A 23930-nucleotide genomic window follows, 5' to 3' on the forward strand; every position below is an offset into this window, starting at 1 on the left:
ACTCTACAAGTTGTTTCATTACAGCAGTTTAATACAAATACAAAATTCCAGTTATATTGCACTTACAGTATTTTCCCCATAAATACAATTGGTATATATGTTCATATTGTTTGTAAGCTCCCACAGCAATGTCGAGCTCTTAAGTAAGACGTGTAATGGATGATGATGATGATGATGATGATGATGATGATGATGATGATGATGATGATAGTAAAACACGTCAGAGTAACTATGGAGACGCAAAACCAGAAGTACAAAAATGAAAAAGATGCAAACTCAAAACGATAACGTTGGACATCTGATGTTCTTAACTTCATATCAACAATCGCATTAACAACCATTGATATTCTAATTTACAGCATTTTTTTCTTTCTCTTGACATAACAAAAACAGAATTCATTAGGATACGTATACTTATCATCATCATAAATTTCCTGTTTTGATCGTTAATCGATAGCTGATATTGACAAATTTGCATAGAAATATTATACATTAAAATTATCATTCTCTCCTTGACCATGGTATTATGCATTGCAGTAAACATAGATGTAAGAAACATGTTAGACATATATAAAGTGTAAGTACCTGTAATAATATTGTAACAGAGATAGGATCGTGGAAACGACGGTGTGGCAACAACCCCATCTAATAAGGTTATCAATTGTCAACAGTTTGTAGTTCCTAATGAATCGTTATGAATTAAAGTTACAAAGCATGATTATATGTATTACTGTTTTTTTAATATATAAACATGCCTTGAACAAAGCGTATTTCCGTGTTTACATGTAAACAATAGTTGTTGTCTGGCCGTCTCCAGATTTTCCAACATTCTGTTCTTTCAAAGGCTCACCTATAACAAAAGTTCAAAATATCAGATTAACCAAATGTAACAATGAACCTACATAAACTCGTTAAAATGTTATGCGGTATCAACAATGACCTCTCTGTCAATTTAAATTACCCATTTCATGAAAAAAATCTTGAAAGGTAAACCAAATAAGAAATGTAATCTATGATATAGTTTCAAACAATTATGCTAGGATCTGCGTGTTGTCTAAGGCTTCAATAAAGGTTTTATGTGAATACATGTCAGCTCATCGTGACACATACGTTATCATGATGTGCATTGTTCTTTTTTGTACGTTTCAAAACGACTGCTAACTGATCACTATTTTATGCCGAATATACATGTATCAAATTAATGCGAGACCAATAAATTAATCTCGGGGACTCGAAGAGACATTCACTGGGAAGGCAATTTGAACGTAATAACAAACCTGCTAAAACAATTTTAACTGTGTGTCGACAAAACCTAATTAGGCATATCCAGGGATTCAGTGATATTTGCAGATGTTCTTACACCTTTGATGGATCAGGATTGCTCTTTAAATGCCGGAACGTAAATCGATTGACCGGATTTAAACAGGTCATATCGTTCATGTCCGTACGTCATACTTTAGCTTAGTTTACATTAATGTACTTACACCAGGGATTTGTATTTAAATTTGGCTTCCGTCATAACCAGAGTTGAGGGTCTTCCACAATTATTTTAAATGTCAAAACACAATATTGCATAAGATAATATATTACCATCGGGTATAAATGGTGACCTGGGATTTGTATTTGATATTAACACAGATCGAAGGCCAATGTACAGTCTGTTTTACGTAATAGTCTTTTAATAAAACATCAAACTCATCGAACTGAATTTACGTTAAATGCGTCTTAATTGTACTTTAATTAAGAGGTTAAAACGCTTTTAGCGTTTACCAGCGTTAAATATGTATGCTATTTCTATTCGACTAGTTTTACAGAAATGCATTCAAAAAATATACCAGTATACGCTATTTACATGACATGTTTTATTGACCGAATTTTCAATTCTTCAAACTTTCGCAAGTTTGAGGTTTTTCGAAAAGTACAGCGCCTAAAAATAATAAAATTTCCAATACATTGGTCTGTAATATAGTAATGAAATGAAATAATCTTACATTGTCTGTATCTCAGTTGTGTCTTCATCGCGTAATGCATCAGAAATGATAAGCATTATACATGAAAACATACAAAATAATGAAGTTGGGTATATATATATATATGTATACCAAACTTCCTTATTTCATATATAGGTGTGTGCGATATGTATCAAGTAATAAATTTTACCTTTATTTTCTGATTTTCTTCGTTGGTGAGTAAAGGCGTTTGTAGATTTTTTCAACATTTCAGAAAAAGAGTTTTGTCGCCTTTTAGATGGTTTCGATGATAGGGACGAAGATGATGATGATGATGGATAATCGAACGACAACGGTCTGGTTAATATAACTCGTCTGGGATAGTCGTGTACGTCATCATCAGATTCCTGTTGACGGAAGGAATTAGATATTCTGGTTCTGGTGACGTTCTCAGAATACTGTCTCCGTATTGGACGATGCAGCTTACCTCCTTCTGAAGGAGACATGGAATGAGAATGACCGATACGTCGTACGCCATTTTTATATCTGTCTGTGAGAGTCTCCTGAGGGGCACATTCATACTCACGTGATACTTTGGCCACGATCTGATCAACCAATGAAAAATTGCCTAACATATCATCGACAGTCTCGTCAACATCCTCATCCTCGCTACTGTAATTGATGCTGATTTGATTTAAAGCGTCTGTTTTACTATCTTTGTGAGTTATTTCGTCTTTTGTTTCGACTTCATAATTATTATTCGGTTCGCCTGTCTCGATATTGTTCTTTTCTGATAAAACCGGTTCGTGAGTAATGATAGTAATTTTTCTTTCGTACACGACCCGATTTTCTACACTTTCAGCTGATTCATCTTCTTCAATGGATGCATCATTAAAAGTAAGGTTGTACTCCGACACGTTCCGAGATTTGACGATTTCCTCGCGTTGGTCCTGTTGATCAACCGTCTCTTGTGTGTCTTTCCTGTCGTCATTTTCCACCTCGACATTTCCTTCAACTGTTACACAAGATGCTTTTTGATTTGACAATCGTCACATATTATGTTAATTTGTAGAATTATTTTTGACACCGACAACATTATTTCATTTATCAAAAGAACCGCTTGTATGTGTATGTGTGTTCATTATACTCACGCAATGATTGGTTTCGTTCTCATTTAACAGCTATACAGTTTATAGAGCGAAAGAGTATGATATACAAATAGTTTTCACTTAAATTCTTAAATGTTTGCAGCTATTATTTTACTTTCTTTTTATAATTTTCATTAAATGGTATCATCTGTTCTAAATAAGATTAGCAAATTATCATAATAGAGGCATAGCAAAGCTTAATGATGAATTCCCTTTGATAACAAATGAGTCTGGAAATTAACATTAAAATTAATCATAAAACGTTTGAATCCTTTCCATATCGATAAGACGGATGAATATCAATACAACATTTAATGTATAGTCGAATACTTCAGGCAACATAATACAATTTGTATTCAACATAAATTTATGAATGTCTCGAAAATCATTTCTAATCTTATTTCTAAACTTTTTATGAATTATTTCTAATGTACATTAATGATATCGGAAACTTGCTTCCTATGGTAGATTACATCAAATCACAGTAACATAGTTGATATCGCAGCGAAAGACATGCAGCTATATTTATTTCACTAAAAGTCAACAATACAGTTTAGTAGCACATTAATTTTGAATCAATATAACAAGTGGGAATTGTAACGCACATTGACACGCACTGTCACAATATGTGTGTACCATTGTTAGTATGATGTAACAGTACGTTCACTATACCCGTGACTGGTGACCGGTGTGCATGGGGTTAGTCTATTACTACACAATGGCGGTTACACTAACAACATTCCGTAGCGACATTTTACGAGGTATCAGGATAAAAACAAGTGCACAAGGGTTAGTCAACAAATAGAAACAACCATTATCCCCGAAAACAATTGTTCACATGGACGTCCGAACACTAGACACGTGAATTCAAATATCAGACGTGACAGATGACAGGTCCTGTATCCATGGCAACACATCAAACAGGAAGTATTAGTCAACAATACAAAGCCAGCACCAACACAACAACCCGTATCCATGGGCGCTCAACTCGCCGTCTGCACCGGAAGTGGAGAGCACAAGGACTCACCGGAAGACAGGGAAGACAGTGATACAACGTCCAAATTATCTTCTCCGAGACCAAGTTCCACCGTAAAGTCCTCCTCGAAAATACCTGTAATATCAACATGACTATTGAAGTACAATGCATTTAAACAAAACATTTGATTAATTTTGATCTTTAAATGCTGCAGCGTCCCCTAAAAACCTATACTATTCAATTCTGCACATACAATTATTTTTTGACATCATGAGCATCTTCTTTATCTTAAAGAAATATTCCCTTGAATAGTAATTATGCAGCTCCATTTCGTGTTAATATCCAAGTATATATATTACAAAGACAATAATAAAAATAATCCTCCAATAGAGTTACAAAAGTTGTATTATAGTATGGAAAAGATATGTTTTAATCTCCATTTGGTAGTATGTACTTGCTATAAAAGACGATGGATTTATACCTAATTGTACACTGAAGGGTTGTGCAAAAGGAAGTTGTTGACACTAGCACTAGTTGGTGGTATTGTTAATATAGGACTTGCTTAAATACACTCTAAAATTATACACTCCTAAACGTCAAGGCTTCAAAACTGCATTGAAGAAATTTAAAAGCGGCTATCAGTATTCAAGCCTCTTTTGAAACCCCAAAATTGACTATTATGGTATATCAATTCAGCTTGCGAACCATACCGATATATCATGCCTAGTATAAAGAGGTACGTGCCAGATCATCACGAATTTGTTGACATAGAGAAATAATTGTGAATGTAGCTGACACATACTTCAAACGACATATACGCTACCTTGGAACGTCACATTGGGAAAAATAGATAGCTTGATAGAAATATCTTTCATTCACGAATGGCAATGGGTACATATTTTGGCACCAATGTATTCAAACACTTGTGATTATTAGGTACGCTGTTCATTACTCAAATATTACGTTCAATTAAATGTCATCGGATTTTTAAGTAACCGTTTTGGGGGTTTGTTTTGATTACGGGAGTTAGGTTTTCACATTTTAATCAGGTGGAATTGATGGACTGTGGAATACAATTAAATTGCTACAATTTAAATAGCATCAAACGTATATAATAGTAGTTTTCATTGTTCTTACGACAGATTAACAAGATAAGAAAAGAAACCTTCAGATGTTATGTATATCAAAATCAGTCTTTTCCTTGACTGTTATCTCTATGCATTAATAGCTTATAGATGAGATGACTCGTACAATAACAATAATGAAATACAATGGACAAAGCGGAATTCATGTTTAATACTCCAGGCATGCCAAATTAATGTTGAGATCTATCGATAGAGATCTATACAGGAAATACATATCTATAATGTGTATACGCAAACTCTATCTTTTAAAAGTGGAACATTGACTCTCTAGACGCCTCACAAAAATTAACTGACGACAAAGATATTTCATTTTTATTTCTTTAATTGAATCTCAATGGTGCTTTAAATGTTCACCAAAGATGTTTTCAAAAATATATAGTCCATTAACGTTTGCGACACATTAATACACGAATTTGCATTACATAAAGGATCACGAACGAACGATGAAGTGATAAATAAGCTAGTGAAAATATATATCGACAAGTGTCATAGAGTGGTCTCCCTTATGTAAACATATAAAACTCCTTTACTTGCGTTTTAAGTAATTCGAAACTTTTTAATCAAGTTTCATATACTTGCCTCATAAAATATATGTTAGAATAATATTTAATCGTATAAGAGATTATCTTAAATTCTTTTTTACTGTGAAATGAAGTTTCCGAATATTACCCTACAAACTCTAACATGTCACTTCTTCTTTTATCATTAACTTTTAAGATGGGATTTGCATCAGAAGGAAAATAGCTCAATATACCCAAATATTTCACAGTATATACAGTGAGAAAAATTGAGAAATTTGCTCTATTATCAGTAGTTTACTTACTTCTCCGTTTTTCTTTATTTGTATTTTCAACCGGCACGGGTATCGGAGCAATTGTACTTGACTTTTTCTTGTCCGTTTTCTTTTTCTTCTTCTTTTCCTTTTGCTGTTCAATGTCACTGAACGACTTACTGAGGGGACGCCGGGGATTTTTGTTTTCCTTTGAATTCACCACCACGAAACCTGGCTCTATGGAACTGACAGAACGTTCGAGTGTACCGCGTCCAGCGTCAGAGCTAACACCACTGACGTTAAGACCAGATGACATCGATACCGTTGACGTCATACCTACGTCACTTACGGTGCTATTTTGTTTAGAAATTTTCTTCTTTGGTTTCTTTTTCTTATCCTTTTTTAATGAAATCACTTCATCATTGATAGATTCTTCAATGTTAAGTTCTTTTGATTTATTTGCTTTCTTACTATTGTCAGATTTCTTAGATTTTTTATTGGCCTTCGATTTAGTGCTGGAATCTTTGGATCCACCTCCAGACCCACTGACTTGCACAATGTCACTAGAGCTTTCTACACCACTATCATCCTTTCCTGGGGTTGTCGGTGTGTCTTTTCGCGAAGTTGTTGATGGTGTGTCGGTGTGATCGACGACTTCCCCACTAGGGGACGCATGTGTGTCTGTCTGACCGTCCGTTGACGACTCTTTGACATCGTCCGTAATTGCACTACTAGAAACCTCATTATCCTGTAGCTTTAATACCGAGTTGTCCACGACCTCGCTTGCTGTAATACTACTGACATTGTCCGTAACGTGGAGGTCATTAGCAACTTGTAATAATGTTTTAACCGTCGCTGATGTGTTTTCTGTGTCTGATTGTAGGATATCTGCATAATGATAAGACATGATAACGTCACACTGATTTAGGCTCAGAAACATTAGAAAGGTTTCAAATACATATGCATAGCATCATATTAATATTGAAAGATATATATTACATATGAATTTATATTTGTTTGTCAAGGCAGCAATGGGCTTATGAGGACAATATCCTCGGACGATGAAGTTATCAAAGGGCCATTATTACCCATTGCTAAAAATGATGTTAAATGATACTTTATAATAAAATGTTTTATTAGAACCACGAACATTTATATGGAAAAAACGGACTTAGGAGGAGCACTAAATAAAAAATGTAGATTTAAACTATCTATTATTCTGCGCACAAGAATGAAGCATGTTTGATGGTTAGAATCAAGACAGCATTGTTATTATGTTTACTTAAAATATATGCATCGTAAATATGTTTAATATGCTTTCAATTTAAAACAAGCTATACCTATTTTCCCCAAATCTTCATGGTCACCATGGATACCAGAAAGTTCCGTTGACTCGTCATGTGATTTCCTGTGGACATGTTGACCGTTGCTGGAATGTGTATCGTGAATCCCCGTCTTCGACGATGGCCGCTTGGAGGGTTCTGGAACCATAACGTTCGCAGTTGATGACAATACCATTACAATGTACAATATAATTTGAAATAACGCTCGCTTTTGAACGTCTAGACCTTTCGTATGCGTTACTATTTGTAAGTGTGGGATTTGGTGTCAATGAAACATGGAGGTCTATAATTACTTATAAAGCCCATATACACCTATTTCATTATATTATGGGTGGAATTATTCGTAATGTGCATGTACATGTCGGCATGTTGGGTTCGTGCTGACCTTTGAGGGCTGGTTGTAGGGTAATTAGCTTCTACCAATCACAAGTAATATTTTTACATTCTTAATTTCGTTAGTTATGTTACGTATTTTAAAGCTAAGGTTAAGAAACTTAATTAAATTAAAATTTGGACACTGGTGATTTTTAAGAGAATATCCCAGACGCTGATGTTTCGCAATTAAGCTAAAGTGAGTGACATTTATGTTTAGAGGTAAAATTCAATTTAACAGACAACTTAGGCAAAATACTTAATTCAACTGGTTTAACCTTTTGACTCTACTGTTGGGAAAACTAGTTTACTTGAAGTGACATTAAATAAAACCATGAAAAGTGTATTTGATAAAACTCTTCATATTAGTTTGTTGCCCAAGACCTGGCGACAACAGATACAAGAGAAGCAGTATCTGCTTTACCAGTCTACCCATTCAGGCACAATACTAAACAGTATAAAGTTCAACGCGAAATGTTTTGATATAAACTTACGGACATTCGTAATACCTCCCAACAAATACAATATAGCTTTCAAAAATATACATATGGTTTACGTTTCTCGATACTAGGTATTAAAAAATGACATGTTTATGCTGAGTTGAGGATATGATGTATCTGGTCGATTTCTGATAGTGTAATTGATCACTTAAGTGAACAAATCCGTCATTTTACCGGGTATTTGTGTTTAATGATCCGTGTCAGTGATAATGAATATGTTATCAACACCATGGCCGAATGGTTACGAGCACCCTTAGCTCAAATACGTAGAATCGCATTTCGTATTTAGCTGTGTTCATTTCGTGAACCCCGACTTTTTAAATAGACATTTAAATATAAACCAAATGTCACAGCCTGCAATCAATTTCTTGTTATGTTAAGCTGCCATTCACTAGGTCAAGGTAAGAAATGTTTGGACATATACATGTGTTATATACACCTATGTCTAGAGGAGTTATAGCTGTCGAATTGTCCAATTCACTGTCCTTTGTCTAAAAGGGGCCAACTGGAGGTCTTGTCAGGATCCAAAGGGACCTGTGAGAGGTAGAGACTGTCTATTCTCCGTTCTTTATGTCCTAATTGACAGGTTATTTACACTGGTGAGTCAATTTAATAGTTTAATGTCTGTGTCTATATCACTGTCGTATTGGGCCGTCGCGATAAACGTTGCCAACGGCACTCGGAGTCAAAATATGTCTAATAGAATTACCGTCGTGCATGTAAGCCTACATTGAAGTCTCTCATGGTCGGTACCACAGACGGTCTGGTACGCTTCTTCTTGTGATCAGATACCGAGTCCTGAATATGGCAGTAGTCATCGAAAACAAATACGGGCCAAAACAGGACCGCGGTTTATAGAGTAACCGATGAGTGTACTTCATTGGTATCTACCACAGAGATCGTCCAGAGATCAAATTAAGTAGCCAAACGGTCATGATTTTAATCCAACCTCTATAAGACAAGGAATTTAATCTGTCCAATATAAAAATCAACCGATAATAAAATGTATGAGTCGTTGAAAGCCTAGGGTGATATTTTGACAAATACTGTGTAAAGATCACTGCACCGTCGCAGAGTTTATGGTGCAACGGAATCAGATATCAGCCCGCTCTAACGCCTACAGGGTACGGCAACATTTGAACTCCTGTCGCCTGGTTCACAGGTCGAGAACGACTGGATGAGGACAACGAGAAAAGCTATGAAAATCGATTGGGATTAATAGTAGTACACTAACATCGTACTGTATAACATAAAACGCTCGTTGTATATCAACTTTTAAACTGGCCCCCTGTCTCTAGAATATTAAAATCATAAATGAAATTGAGCTTCATGATTTTGATCCCTAGGATATGTCTGATTCTAGAACCTAAGTTTTTTTTCAAACTAGGGGCAGATAATCTAATATTAAAATTAAGCTTGGAAATTCTTAACAAAAAATGACTTAGGGTCTGGTGGCCAGTCTAATACATTTTCGTTATTTCGTGGTTTCTATGGATTGCATGGACTAACCACGAAAGATTGTACCCACAAAATAATTTAAATAATTTGAAAGTTCCAATCAACGAATGAAAGTACACACGAACATTTCATGTCATACAATATAGTTTTGTTTGTGTTTTGCTGCTTTTTATACATTTTGTTTTGTTTTTTAATTTCCTTTCAGATTGACGAACGCGGGAGAGTGCATACGTTTAATGAAAATTCAAATGCTGGGGGCCATAGCGTCTCCGCTAATTATCATTCACCAACGTTTTATTACGACAAAACAGTGTTATCGCGATTTATTTATATCCAAGTAATATGATTTGACGGTTTTCCCAATTGTACGTAAACTAAGACCTCAACATAGCTTGGTCGTAGCAGACATTATGGTGGTAAAGTGACACTTTCATCCTTGTCATCACAGTAAAGAAGGAATTAGCATAACATTTCTGTCAAGTTGTCGGTCTGTCTAGAACACCTCTAAATACATTGATCTGATATTTCCGTTTAGAAAGTGCAGAAGTGTCAAACCTCTGTATGTCTACCATGGCAATACAATGTACTCAGGTCCGATATAAAGTTAACATTGTCAAGGTCACAAGGAACAAAACCAATAACTTGTAACGATAATACGTTCACACCTATCATAAATGCCATATGCAAGAAAACGTCACATCACAAAAAAGGTCATACCTAAGTCATTCACTATTATATTCATTATAATTACAATGGTTTTTTTACAATTTCAAAAGCAATAGCGTGAAGAAATGTCATACAATTGTTTCATCGAAATAGATGTCATATCAACCACAGTCAAATCCATTGCACAGGTCATTTCTTCTGCCAAGGTCATACGAATCACAAAGGTCATACCGGGTACTCAATAACTTTCAGAAAACGTCATATACACCTCAAATGACTGATCACTCATAAGGTCTACATCAAATAACTAGTCAGTCACAAAGTCATATCCACCATAAAGGTCATATCGGTCACAAGGTCATATCCCCTTCACAGTTCATATCAGTCAAAAGGTCATATCTTCTTTAAAGTCATAACAGTCATAAGATCATATCCACCTAAATGTCATATCCATCACAGATTTGCATACTATCATGAACAGACTAAGTTTCCTTTATAACAAAATACATATTTACGGACATGACAAGTTCCATTCAACTGGTTTAAATACCGATGCCTGTTTTACATATATAGCCTGTTGAAAATTAATTTGCATGTACATGAAAGGCTGCTATGTCTAATCGCTCTGTTACTGTACTGTAAATTACCTTCTGAATCATAATGACAAAGGTTTAATTATTAATGAGTTACAATGAAAGTAATTATAGAAGTATATACACATTACACTTACCGTTCCCCATACCGTTGTATCGCCCTAGCTCAAAGTACACCCCTGTAATAGAAAATAATGTGTGTAATGTCTAACGTGACAAACCCTGTGTAATATTCAGTCATAAAACACAAGGTCTTCTGTACGTTTACGTATGCACAGCTCTACAGCGTAGGTATAAGGCTTGCGAGACCTAAGAAAGTAGAGGCTCTAAATCAAAATTAGAAATGTAACAATATGGTAATTGTATATCTTTATGAGTGGTGGTTGGTTACAAATGTCGAGATGTCTTGGTTAGATAAAGGTCATACATTACTCTACATGTAAATGAGTGATGAAATTGCCTTTCTACAAAATTAATTACGAACATGGACTAGACAGATTTTAACGTTGCGTATCACAAGGCCAAATTTCCTAATTCAATTATGTTTATATTTTAATACCCCCCCCCCCCCCCCTCCCCTCCAATCCCTTATGATCCTTAATACGTAATTTTATATACATACATTTGGACCTTGCGTTGGAGAAGTGTCCATGTGCTTATTACCTGTCTAACTATACTGTATGAATTGAGTAACTGTATCATATGTACCCCGTATACTAAATTGACGTTTCAGCTCTACTTGTACCTGTGGTTGCTTGCCTCTGTGATAAATTATAGTGCTGGTAGAGATCTAAATATAAGATTAAAGGTGTGTGGTACAGCATGCAATGAGGAAGGTAAACCGTAAGGATAGATAAGTAATGGTGGGTATATCACAAATAAACACACAAGAAAGTGAGGCAAACTCGTCGTATCCGTGAGAACATGTGTGTTTTTCTCTCGTATATTTGCTTAACACTGAAACACAATACTTACATGGACGGATACCCTATTGATCAAGAACAGAAGTGTGTATTTAGAATGCGAATTGTGTAAACTTAACAAAATCACTTTTCAGGTGAAATTCTGATAAATATTTGGGCAGGATCTGTTAATTTTCGAAAATGATGTGACATTCTAATCTATTATATAGACATCAAAATGCAGAAATATGATAGAACTGCATGTAACGTAACATACACCAATACTAACTATATCAGTGATGTCGAATACAAACTCTGTCTGACACATGTTTACAGTGAATGTTCTTTTGAAAAGGTAAACATTATGTTAATGACCTAACGGTACAGAATGTTTACTAATGGCGGCACTTACTTTGCTGATGTCTGCAGGATAGTTAACGTTTGTTGTCTATATAGTCCACTATATATCTCCTCCCAATTAATCCGTATTAGGGGTGCACACAAACTGACTCATTCTGTATGGGAAATAAGATTTTAAACAGTAACACATATATGTACTCCAGTACGCATATATATATTTATGAACACTATCCTGAAGAAATGGTCATTAAGCTAGAACAGACATCTCCAACACTCCCATCACAGGCTCTCGTGTGACCTTTACGAGTATACGTGAAATCTTCATATGTAGGTGTGATGCGGAGCAATGGACAGAGGTGATTGATGGGGACGAGTTGTCGCCAACTCGGTCATCTGTAGCGATACGCCTGGCCACACACTATTGGCGATACATTTTGAGCCCCGGGGGACACTTCGCCACATAAATAAGTAAATATCAACAAATCGATACACACTATATTCGTGCTATCGTGCAGCCTACCTGTCTGATATGCGTGTGTGTATATTTACAGTACCTGATTCGCTTCCAAATGAATTTGCAATAAATAGAGAAAACAAATATCAAAGACGATAGATAGCGAAAGTGCCATTACAATTCGCTAATCGCATATACCACTCAGAAATCGTATTCCTATAATGACAATGGCAGATTTAAAGTTATCCAATTGAAACCTTCCGATCAATACACACTGACCAGTCATCCAGAACTACTATAACTACCTTGGCCTGTTCACTGAAGCAACACACACAAATATCATGCATCGATAATTAAGATTTTATCATAACATATCACTAAAAGTGATCATATTCCTTTTACATTAAATCTGTTGACACAGAAACACTGGAACACTGGAAATGCAATATGATTTGCTATATATAAAGACAAATATGACGAAAATGTTTTTACCTTATATTTTTGGTTCATAGAACAGAAGTCAGTTCATGAAAAACACAAGTTAACCCTGAAAAAGCAGAAAACAATGAATTATATATCCATATATCGACTTCTCCTGGTTCTGTTGGGAGCCACTAACACATAGCCGTAGACTACAATCACAATGCACTTTTAACACTATAAACTACCATCTGTACCCGAGATATACAGGCATTTTAAGTCACAACTCGATATCAAATATCCCTCGCGTGATAACCGGGCCGACACATTCGACCGTCAATTGTCGAATCGGTTATATATCTTAAAGTGTTATTTATGAGGAGAGCATTTTACCGGTGTGTGAAGTAGCAGAGGTCTCCAAGTGTAATTGGTAGATTCTCTCAGAACCTCTGTAGTTTTACTGTCACTGGGACTATACGCATAGAAGTGTTACAGGAAAGTTGAATTATTTATCATTACTTGGAAAAATCCAACAATCATAGAACAAATATGTTTAGTTTGTGGTTCTGTCTATAAGTATGCGATATATAATTTACTATCACTTCAGTTAAGCAAATCCTACAATCATAGAACAGACATTTTAAGTTTGTGGTTCTGTCTATAAGTATGCGATATATAATTAATCATCACTTCAGTTAGGCTAATCCTACCATCATAGAACAGACATTTTAAGTTTGTGATTCTGTCCATAAGTATGCGATAGATAATTTACCATCACTTCAGTTAGGCAAATCCTACAATCACAGGACAAACATTTTAAGTTTGTGGTTTTACTTATTATGAACAAAAGCATCTATGAAACATGCAATTCTTTGTCTATCGTGTTTATATATGTTTCACTTGGACCAACAGAGCGCAACACATCTAATGCTGAATCATACAAATAACACACGCAATAGTGTACCTACAAAATAGCTGTGGTTTAGATATACCGTGGGAACTTATTTACACGCATCTATGAATGAGAACACACATTATTTACAAACAATTTGAGTATTTTTGTTAAAATCCCATTCTCCTAATCATACACCCAGATGAACAATTTAGACATATGGGTCATTTAAAAATTTTAATCGGGTCAAACATCTCTTACAAAAAATGCCTCGATGTATTACGTTAATGGCGGGTTCGTGTATACTACAGAAGCATATCGTTATGGAGATATCATAAATTCTTCAGATATCGGGAACAATTGTGACGTCATGAAAAAACTGATACCGGTCAGCCCTTGGGATGTTTGTTGATTAAATCCAAAGATAGGTATATGTTTTATTATTCACTAGGCCCAGCCTGAAGCGTTAGCTATCGACACGCTACAGGTCCTTAAACATAAGGCATCTGCAATACATCTCTACCGACAATAACATCCATTGAAACTTCATTCGATGCTGAAGCAGACACACAAAAGACAATTAAATTAAAATCCCTCTATTGCAATCTCTTATATATTTTTATCTAAAATTCTTTGTTCTAACTTGTTGTTTATTACATGTCTTCCCATGGTATGTATTCATCAGCGATCGATATGTCCGTGATCCCGGTAAAATCAATAGATAAGAAGATTAGCCCTTATTGCCTGGTGTACTGTTGATTTCTTGCCCTATTGATTCCATTTCTTATACCTTACACTTTTTATATTTTGCAGTTAGTCGATTTTTACATTATTTTATGTTAGTTTCACGGATTTCGGTATGATGCATTTCAAAGAAAATGCTGTGACAGAAAACCCGCATTATGCTCTCTAGGCAGCATACTTAAAATGGCAATCAAAATAAAGTCATCTCTGGTAGCAATTTCTCCAATATAAAATGCATTTGATCATTAGATTGCAAACCAAAATGCAATATAAATGTTTAACATTAAAGACAATACATAATGGAACAAAAACCTTTTAAGTAAGCATGTACGATCCCTAAACATACAACACATATCCCTGTACACGTGGGAAATATAGCCTGGACTGTCACACGTAAAGGTTCTACGGTAAATTACTGTCGTGTGCTGGGATAGTAATGATTTGCTCGCAGCGACAGTGCTAGCTCTGAATAAACGCATAAATTATAAACTATGTCAAAATAACGACACATGACGGAGATTTCCATAACTAGTCTAACTACCTACAATCTCTACAGTATTGTATAGGTAATCCCGCTAGACCAGGTGTGGATTTACAGTAATCCCTCTAGACCAGGTGTGGATTTACAGTAGTCCCGCTAAACCAGGTGTGGATTTACAGTAGTCCCTCTAGACCAGGTGTGGATTTACAGTAGTCCCTCTAGACCAGGTGTGGATTTACAGTAGTCCCGCTAGACCAGGTGTGGATTTACAGTAGTCCCGCTAGACCAGGTGTGGATTTACAGTAGTCCCTCTAGACCAGGTGTGGATTTACAGTAGTCCCTCTAGACCAGGTGTGGATTTACAGTAGTCCCTCTAGACCAGGTGTGGATTTACAGTAGTCCCGCTAGACCAGGTGTGGATTTACAGTAGTCCTGCAGGGGATATTGACACGGGCTATCATAAATATTCTACAAAGATATTCAAAATCAAGGCACTGACTTTGTACATTAAATCATATGCAGTGATCGTCCTTGAATAAGATTTAGCATTTCACTGAACCAGTTTAATTACTCATAAATTACTTTGTAGAAGATGAAAATAATACTTACTTTGTTCATTTTACAAAATAATTAGCTGCACTAAATGTTAGTTTGGATTTTAACGTAAGATTTATATAAACAGAGTATTTCAGCTTGATATCTGCAACATTTATATTTAGTGTGATTCGAGCGTTAAATCATCGATAAAAACAACAATCAATGATATGTATTGTTTGTTTATTTTACGCAGAGTAACGAACTTGGAACAGCATTGAAATAGGACTGGTATCAAGGAGATACCGATAGATAAGGATTTCAAATGTTGCTATTGCGTCAGGATATCAAAACAACTTTCCGGAAATAAACAGAATGGGTTTTGTTTTTATTCCACATTAAGTAACAGCCTATGAGTAACATGACATTGAAATACAACAGACATACAATTACAATCTGTCCCCGCTACTGGTTAAATAATGAAGTTATGAAATTGTGGAGTTGAATATTTTACTTGAGAAGATTACTCGTTTGTAATAAAATTAATGTTGATCGAATTGTAGACTTCATATCAGTTGACTTTACATTTTACATGGAATATTATATTATCAAACTATACATTAGAAAGCGAAGAACTGGGCAAGTAAGTACATTTTTGTACTTAAATGTCAGGTTAAATGTCATAAGACATACTACTAAATATCACGGAAACAATACAACTTAATATAATAAGACAGGGTCTTCAAGTGTCGCGCAAACAAGTAGTTCAGGGCTGTAATGAAGTATAATCAAAACGACGCTTCATTGTAGATAAAATGAAATAAAACAACACCTTTTATGTAAATTGGAAGTATTAATATAACAATATAAAAATATCAAAGATTCAAGTAAGCATAAGGAAACCATATGTTTATACAGAGACTTCAGGAAACCGTAATGCAGACATATAGTTATACAGAGACTTCAAGTAAATGTAAGGAAACCATATATTGATACAGAGACTTCAAGTAACCGTAAGGAAACCATCTATTTATATTGAGACTTCAAGTAACCGTAAGGAAACCATCTACATGTATTTATACAGAGACTTCAAGTAAACGTAAGGTAACCATATATGTGTACTGTGACTTCAAGTAAATGTCAGGAAATCCCATATTCATACCGAAATGGAAGGAAATAATATCATGACAAGTACATGTTAGGGTACGGAAACAGACAAAAGCTGAAAACATATATAAGGTAATCGGCATAGTCCGTCAGACTGAATATAGGATGAATAGAGAAAGACGAGTTAACGAAAAATAACGGAACGAAAATAAGTATCTGTAGTATTTATTCATATTGATACCAATATTTATTCATTGATAATTCAGATAACAGCATGCTGAATTAAAATATGTATTACAGTTTTATTTTGATTTTATGTTCCTTTTGTTAACCACTGGTTTTTGACCACATGTTTGTGGTATAATTCCTGTCCGAAGCTCGAAGGTAACCTTTGACAGGCAAACGTAAATAATCCAAATAGAGTACATTGTATCTCTATAACAATGCTGTGACGTAAAACAAAATTATCATTTTTTCTCGATCTAATATTGTAATCGTGACACATTAACAAGTGACCGACATTTCAATTACAAGAAAATAATTTTGTCAAAACAATTAAAATTTCCATAAACATGCCGTGACTGCCGGGAGTAATATCTTAAGTAAAGAAACGTCACGTGACTTAACATTCTCCGTGAATACCAATGTTTGACGCATCCCTCGGGGGACTCAATAAATTAGGACATAAAAAGTCAGTTAAGTAAGGCTCGAAGGTAACCGGTGACAGGGAAGGGTTAATAAGCCGACAAGTAGAGATCACTGTAGCTTAGAAAACTAAGAATTTAAAATATATTGTAGCATATAAATTGTATTTGGACGTAAAGATTAAAAGGCGATTTGATGGGCAACAAATATGTGATAATTAAATGTCAAGATGTGTGTGTCTAAGAGCATACCAGTGTTACGATTAGTTTTAAAAGTTATTTGTTATCAGAAATCAGTGTGTATGGTACATTTACCAACGGTACTTCAAACAAATTGGTATATAATACAGGGACGATTCCAGTCGTTTATTTAAACAAAAAATACTGTCTCTTTTTTGTGTTTTAATCGCCGGTACAATTTATATGCTAATCTAAATTTTAAATCCTCAATTATCTACGATTTTTAATAAGAATACAATAAATACAACGAAAACCCTTCACACGTTATATTGATCAAAATAGCAAGTATCATCGAAAGCAAGTGTTGAATGCATGTCAGTCATAACATATAGGAAAACCATCGATTCCACAATATTACCATAAAAATGAAAGCCTATGTGATACTGGAAAACTGTTCTTTACCGGAACAAGAAACGGATGATTCAACAAAGGGATGTTACACATGGAAGCTTAAGTCTGTATCTCTATACTAGTGATATAATTCAGATACATGGTTTGTTAAAAGTGTATATTGCGGACCAGTAAAACGTAAAAAGCTGAATCAACAGTAACGATTTATCGGTATTTTAAAACAATTGATAAAACTGCGAATAGCCTATAACCATATTTTCAACAACTGGGCCCTAGTCTTTAGTTTGCCTAAAAGGCAGAATTAGCGAGACTGGCTACCGTTGTCGTAGCCGTTATAAACATTAAGATACAAAACGAGTTTAAGAACCCTAGTCAGATAAAGATAAATACTAGAAATATTATAGGTATATAAATACACACAAAAGTGTGGTATTCCGTGTTCCATAGTTATAATCATTAATTGGTGGTATATATCAAAGTAGCTTTAACTTACATGTTGTGTTGCGCACACCGACTGATAATGATTAAAACACTGATCATGGGTTGATGTTGGAAGGGTAAAGCAAATTCGCCTTCTCCACAATTAGGACATGAAAATAAATTCCGATTTCTGCAGGTAGTCCATTCATTAGTTATTTATTATTACCACACACTGACATTGGTGTGAAACGCCATACATTCTCGATAAAGAAATCGTACAAATGTATTTTAGCCTAAAATTGACCACTGATGGTATCACTTAAACAACTTATGAAAGGTGTTAGCAGATTCAGTGGTTGATGCCCGTATCTAATAGATTATCTCTGACTAGGTAGCTGTGTGTCCACGATACCGGCTTCCAGTTACAATTGTTTCGTAATAAAGACATACTTATCAATCAATACTATACAATATTGTCTGAAAACAGAATTCGTTGTTATTTCCAATACAAATATGCATAGTTTCAATTTTTGCTTTGTCAATAAGGAGATGACGTAATTGAATGGCTTTGAGATTGTTTTTATCTTTGAGCGAAAGTCATACGAAGACAAAGGGGGAATTATAAAACGTGTCCTTCTCATCGCATACCATTCCATATCTATGATACAGAACTGATTCATTTCAACAATATGAATAATAGAATACATGTGTCATATATGTTCATTTGTTTCCTTCAAAAATAGAATGGTGACGCTACTGGAAACTATCTCGTTTGGCATATTATGTAAATATATTTCATGTCCAAAACCACAGAGACACCGGGGAAAACCTTTAAAGCAAACACTTTCTTGTGTCCTAGTAGTCACCATTTACACGTCAACATAGCCTTCATGTAGGGCTCAATTAGCGAATTGCGCAAGGAGTCAGAAGCACTTACAATTTGCATTAGTTAACAAGTGGTTCGTCTAATTGACATTTAACGTTACAGAATAAGTGGGTTTACATCATGTCGCGCACACACATGTATATATGTATGTAATTAGCATGATGTTGAAACATGTGTAAAGCTGTAATAATATGTGTATTAACTTGTATCTTCTCGCTCATAATTATGCAAATCACTTAACATTAAGTGTGTCGTCTATCATTACGTTGGTCCTGGCTCCAAGTTACACTGAGGAAAACACAAATCCACTTGAAAATATCCCCAATAAACCCGCTTATATCCAGTATATTCGATTATAGAATTACAAGTTATCGAAAACTTATACATCTAGATTATATCTCAATGTTTTAGTAAGTTGACGTATTTTACAATATAACTTTGTTTGTGTAAATTACATAAAGAAATTAATCAATGATTCATAACAATAGTAAAATGCCAGATGTTCATAAATCTATACTATTCTTATTGTGTGACGTACCTAAGCGAATCCTAACATATAAAACGTATTGAAGTATTTACAAAACGCCAAATACATACGTTATTTAGGTAGTCAACTTTCTTCTTTAGTGTCACACAGCTTCGGGCAAAATATCAATCTTCAACTGTCAAAGTCCAAGCGCGCACCTGTAGCATAACACTCCGCTTTTTGCACGAAGGTTTTGTTGGAACACATCACTTAGATATACTTTTGGACGTCAAACTACCTTATATAACCGGATGTAAACCAAAACCTGTCGTATATATTGCAATTTACTTCAACAGTCAAACATTCCCGTTGCTGAAGTCGTCCAAACGTTCAAGATTGATGACGTCATCAAAAAGTCATCACCTGGAGTCTTCCGAACGACGCCGCATAGCATACATAGCTTCCCGCGCACTCACCAGCTGATAGAAGTAGCGGAGTAACTGTGATGGTGGAGTTTGCCCACGTGTTTGGGTTTTCTACAGTTAACGAAGTTTTATGTCCCTAGTTAGGGAAATATCTACCTTGTATACATATATACACATCTATTAATCTCCTAGTATGTAATGCATCTTAAAGTACATTTAGATTTTACATGTACATTGCAGTAGACTTAAACGCTTAAATATACAAACATGCCTTTTAGGTATGTTTTAATGTTTTAATTAGTTATCATCCGTATAGTTATTTTAAAGAAATAAAAACTTCGGTAAGTAAATAAAAGCCAACATCATCACTATTACAGTATACTTTTTCTGCTGATTCGCCATTTTTCGCCTCGCGGAAATGTATCGTCATTGACAAAATCCTCTCGGTGTTTAATTTGGAGCCGTCAGAATAACGACCAAGGCACTAGTAGAATAAAGAATGGAGCTCCGAAAAACAGTTTATCATTTCAAAAGAATAATTACATTTTAACATGGTTAACCTGTAACAATGTCACCTATTTGGTTTATTCAAATTTTATCAGCATTCTTTCTCTCTGTTTAATGTTCTTTCGTAATAATCCAATAATTGATATATACATGTACATTTAATTTTGAGTTTTCATATACCGCTATATCACAGCAAAAAAGCCGTCTCAAAGCGTTTCATAAATAATTATCCTTGGTTGTTGGGCCTTTCGGTATCAGCCAATGTCTTTCTCAACTCCCTGGGGAGCATATAGCCGGAGATGCCATTTCGGCGCGAATAGCTTACACACGACATGTATTGTACTGCCCTACCACGTACATATGTACTCATTTACAGTCGTGTCGACTGGAACACAACAGAGCATCCATGCCGGGACTCGAACTAGCGACCCTTCGGTCACGTAGCTCTGCGTCCTAACACTAGACCACAGTACCTCCAGATTAATATGTTTGGTAACCTATTATTGGTATCTGATTTTATCTAAATACAGTCGGTAGTATAGTATACAAGTGTATATTAATACACTATATCAAACCTGCAATGTTTAGGTATCGAGATATAATCACAGATTTTCGGACCATTTTTAGTTTCATTTGAATTTTAAGCAGCCCTTTTCTACTTTTTTCCCCCAAAAATATTTGTCCCCTCATGGATCAATATACCTTAGTATCAAGTTATTCGTTATTACAATGAGTCGTCTTTTTCTTAAAACAAAAACCACATTGTAATAAGGAAAATATAATACATTACCACTAAATACTTGTAGAAAGTACACAGGTGCTTGTCATCGAGGTAAAATAAATCCACGGATTTTATACAATAAGTATGTAGACTGATTTAGACACCCTATACCGTTCGATTGTTAAAACCTCCGGGGGTTTAAACAAATCGCCCTTCTGTAAATAGTAAACCGGTACTTTAAATCATTATTACTCAGTTTATAGTTAGCTGGTTAAACATGGTGATGTTACCAAGATGTAGATTCCCACCATTGCAGAATACCCAGCATCCAGGAGACAATGGTACCGCTCTAAAATCTCACACACTTGTTTACATTCATATAAAAGGTATTCAAAATTAAATACAATATATATTGACAATTACTACATGTATATGGAGTAGGTGTATAGTACAACTAATTAGACAACAACTCATTATGCCAACATTTAATATAAAGTACAAATAATCGAGCTCGATTTCAACATCATTCAGCAACAATGACAGCATGAACTTGAAACATTATTGTATTAATTGGGAAAATCGGCTCTATTCCATATTAATTATTCTACTAAGACGTGTAAAATGCTTGGTACTGTTGTACATATAGCTATCAATATAATCAATGTACAGTATATGTAGTGTCTATAACAAACAGATCATCCACGTGTTTAACACACTATCTTTCACAATGTATATATTGTGGGAATTTGACTATTTTTATTCAATATTTAGATTTGTTTTATATCAATGTTTGTTGTTTCCAATAATGTTGTTGCCAAGATCAGCTTCCTCAAAACTGTATGCACACGATTTAGACACCAGGGCCGACGAATCATATCGTGAAAAGCGTACCGTACGTTTCCGTCATTACTTTAAAATATTGTAGAAACCTCCAGAATACTGCTTCTTATACAACCTACACAATGAGAGAATTAACAACTGGTAAAGGATAAACTGGACCTTATTTGCCGATATGGCATGTCGCTTGCCCATAAAAGTTTCAAATGAAAGCTTATACATGTACATGTATATTATATATCTTCACAAACATTGGTTACTGCCTTAACAACTTAGAAATTTCTATGTACTGTCGCATTAAAAATAACAATGTACCCGTTCTAAATGTAAATGTTTAGCAACTGGAATATACAGCAATGAAGCAGTAGAAAAACTACGAGAATCGGCAGAAATGTTCTATTTTAGACGGTATGATAGGATTTAAGGCGCGCAGAAATAAGTAAAGACAAAAAAAAAAAAAAAAAAAAAAAAACGGGGGATGTATGGAGGGCATACAAAGTACCATTTTGATCCTATGTTTTATTGTATACAAATTACAATGTCGACATTAAAACGAGAAAAGCATATGGAAGTCCTCTAAACGGCAAGGTTTTATCTATAGTTATATTGGAGAACTTTCTCTACAGTGGATAAAGAATGGGATAAATCTAGAACAATATGCCCATGGGGCTTCATGGTCGCCTGAGTTTTGAAATACATACTGATTTTTGCTTTTGAATTCAAAATTTTAACACATTTGACCAGAGTGACCTTGAGCGTATGTCATGGTCACTCAACCGAACAAAATATTCAGTCTGTTATCAAAGCCTGTCCCTATATCATGATCCTGACCCTATTGATCATCGAGAAGTCGTTTAGAGATCTTAACACGTCTGACCTTTGTGACCTTGAGAGTAGGTGAAGGTCTTCATTGGAACACATGTGTTGTCCTCAGCGTGGACCTAGCGCAATAGCAAGGTATCGACCTCTCGGTTATAAAGGAGCAGTCGTTTACAGATTCTAACACATTTGATACATGTGACCTTGAAAGTAGGCCAAGGTAATTCTTTTGAATGAATTTGGTAGGCTTTCATCACAGATTGCTTCTGGTTCAGCATCATCAGTATGGGCCTCAAGGTTATTGATAAGAAGATTTTAACATAGTTGACCCATGTGACATTGAAAGTAAGTAAAGGTCATTCATGTCAACGCCGGACAAAATTTGATCGCAATAGGTCACTTGAGATTCGTCTCAGGTAAACCTGAGATTCGTCTAAGGTGACCTAAAACCCCAAAATAGCATTTGAAAGATCATTTCGTAAATAGGAGCTCCTAGAAATTGTGCCTACAATGCAGCAACATGTCGCAATGTTTGGGCGACCTAATCAAACATGACAGCAGGTGGTAGAGAATTGAAGAAAGACTGACCATCCTCGTACAAACGAAGCAGCTGGTACTACACAAATAAACAAGCGATTCCCCATAACTGAACTGGGAACGGCTGCAAAAACTAGCCGAACGTTCATCGTTTGTAATTTTTACTGAAAGCTTTACACTTACTTGACCATGTATCATATCGAAAATATAAGTTTTGTAGAGCTATTCTGCTATTTGAATTAGTGTTTAAATAATTTACTT

The 23930-nt window shown here is 35.0% G+C and overlaps 1 protein-coding gene across 4 annotated transcripts; it reads right to left on the reverse strand.

The window, feature by feature from the left end:
* Positions 1–8: 8 nt before the first annotated feature.
* On the reverse strand, positions 9–20219 carry LOC117327401. 4 transcript variants are annotated; one of them, XM_033884355.1, is made up of 9 exons: positions 13452–13540; positions 13131–13185; positions 12237–12339; positions 11060–11101; positions 7331–7471; positions 6042–6878; positions 4125–4208; positions 2161–2964; positions 9–850 (listed from the first exon to the last, which is right to left on the reverse strand). In XM_033884355.1, the coding sequence occupies exons 4-9, from the start codon at positions 11067–11069 to the stop codon at positions 780–782; spliced, it is 1947 nt and encodes a 648-aa protein (XP_033740246.1). In that variant the 5' UTR covers positions 11070–11101; positions 12237–12339; positions 13131–13185; positions 13452–13540; the 3' UTR covers positions 9–779. The 4 variants fall into 4 exon arrangements, with proteins under 4 accessions (XP_033740246.1, XP_033740249.1, XP_033740248.1 ...); XM_033884358.1 differs by lacking the exons at positions 13131–13185; positions 13452–13540 and adding an exon at positions 19955–20219; XM_033884357.1 differs by lacking the exon at positions 13131–13185 and having other exon boundaries at positions 13452–13545.
* Between the last annotated feature and the right edge of the window lie 3711 nt (positions 20220–23930).

Source organism: Pecten maximus, chromosome 5 (genome assembly GCF_902652985.1).
Source record: "Pecten maximus chromosome 5, xPecMax1.1, whole genome shotgun sequence".
Lineage (NCBI taxonomy): Eukaryota > Metazoa > Mollusca > Bivalvia > Pectinida > Pectinidae > Pecten > Pecten maximus.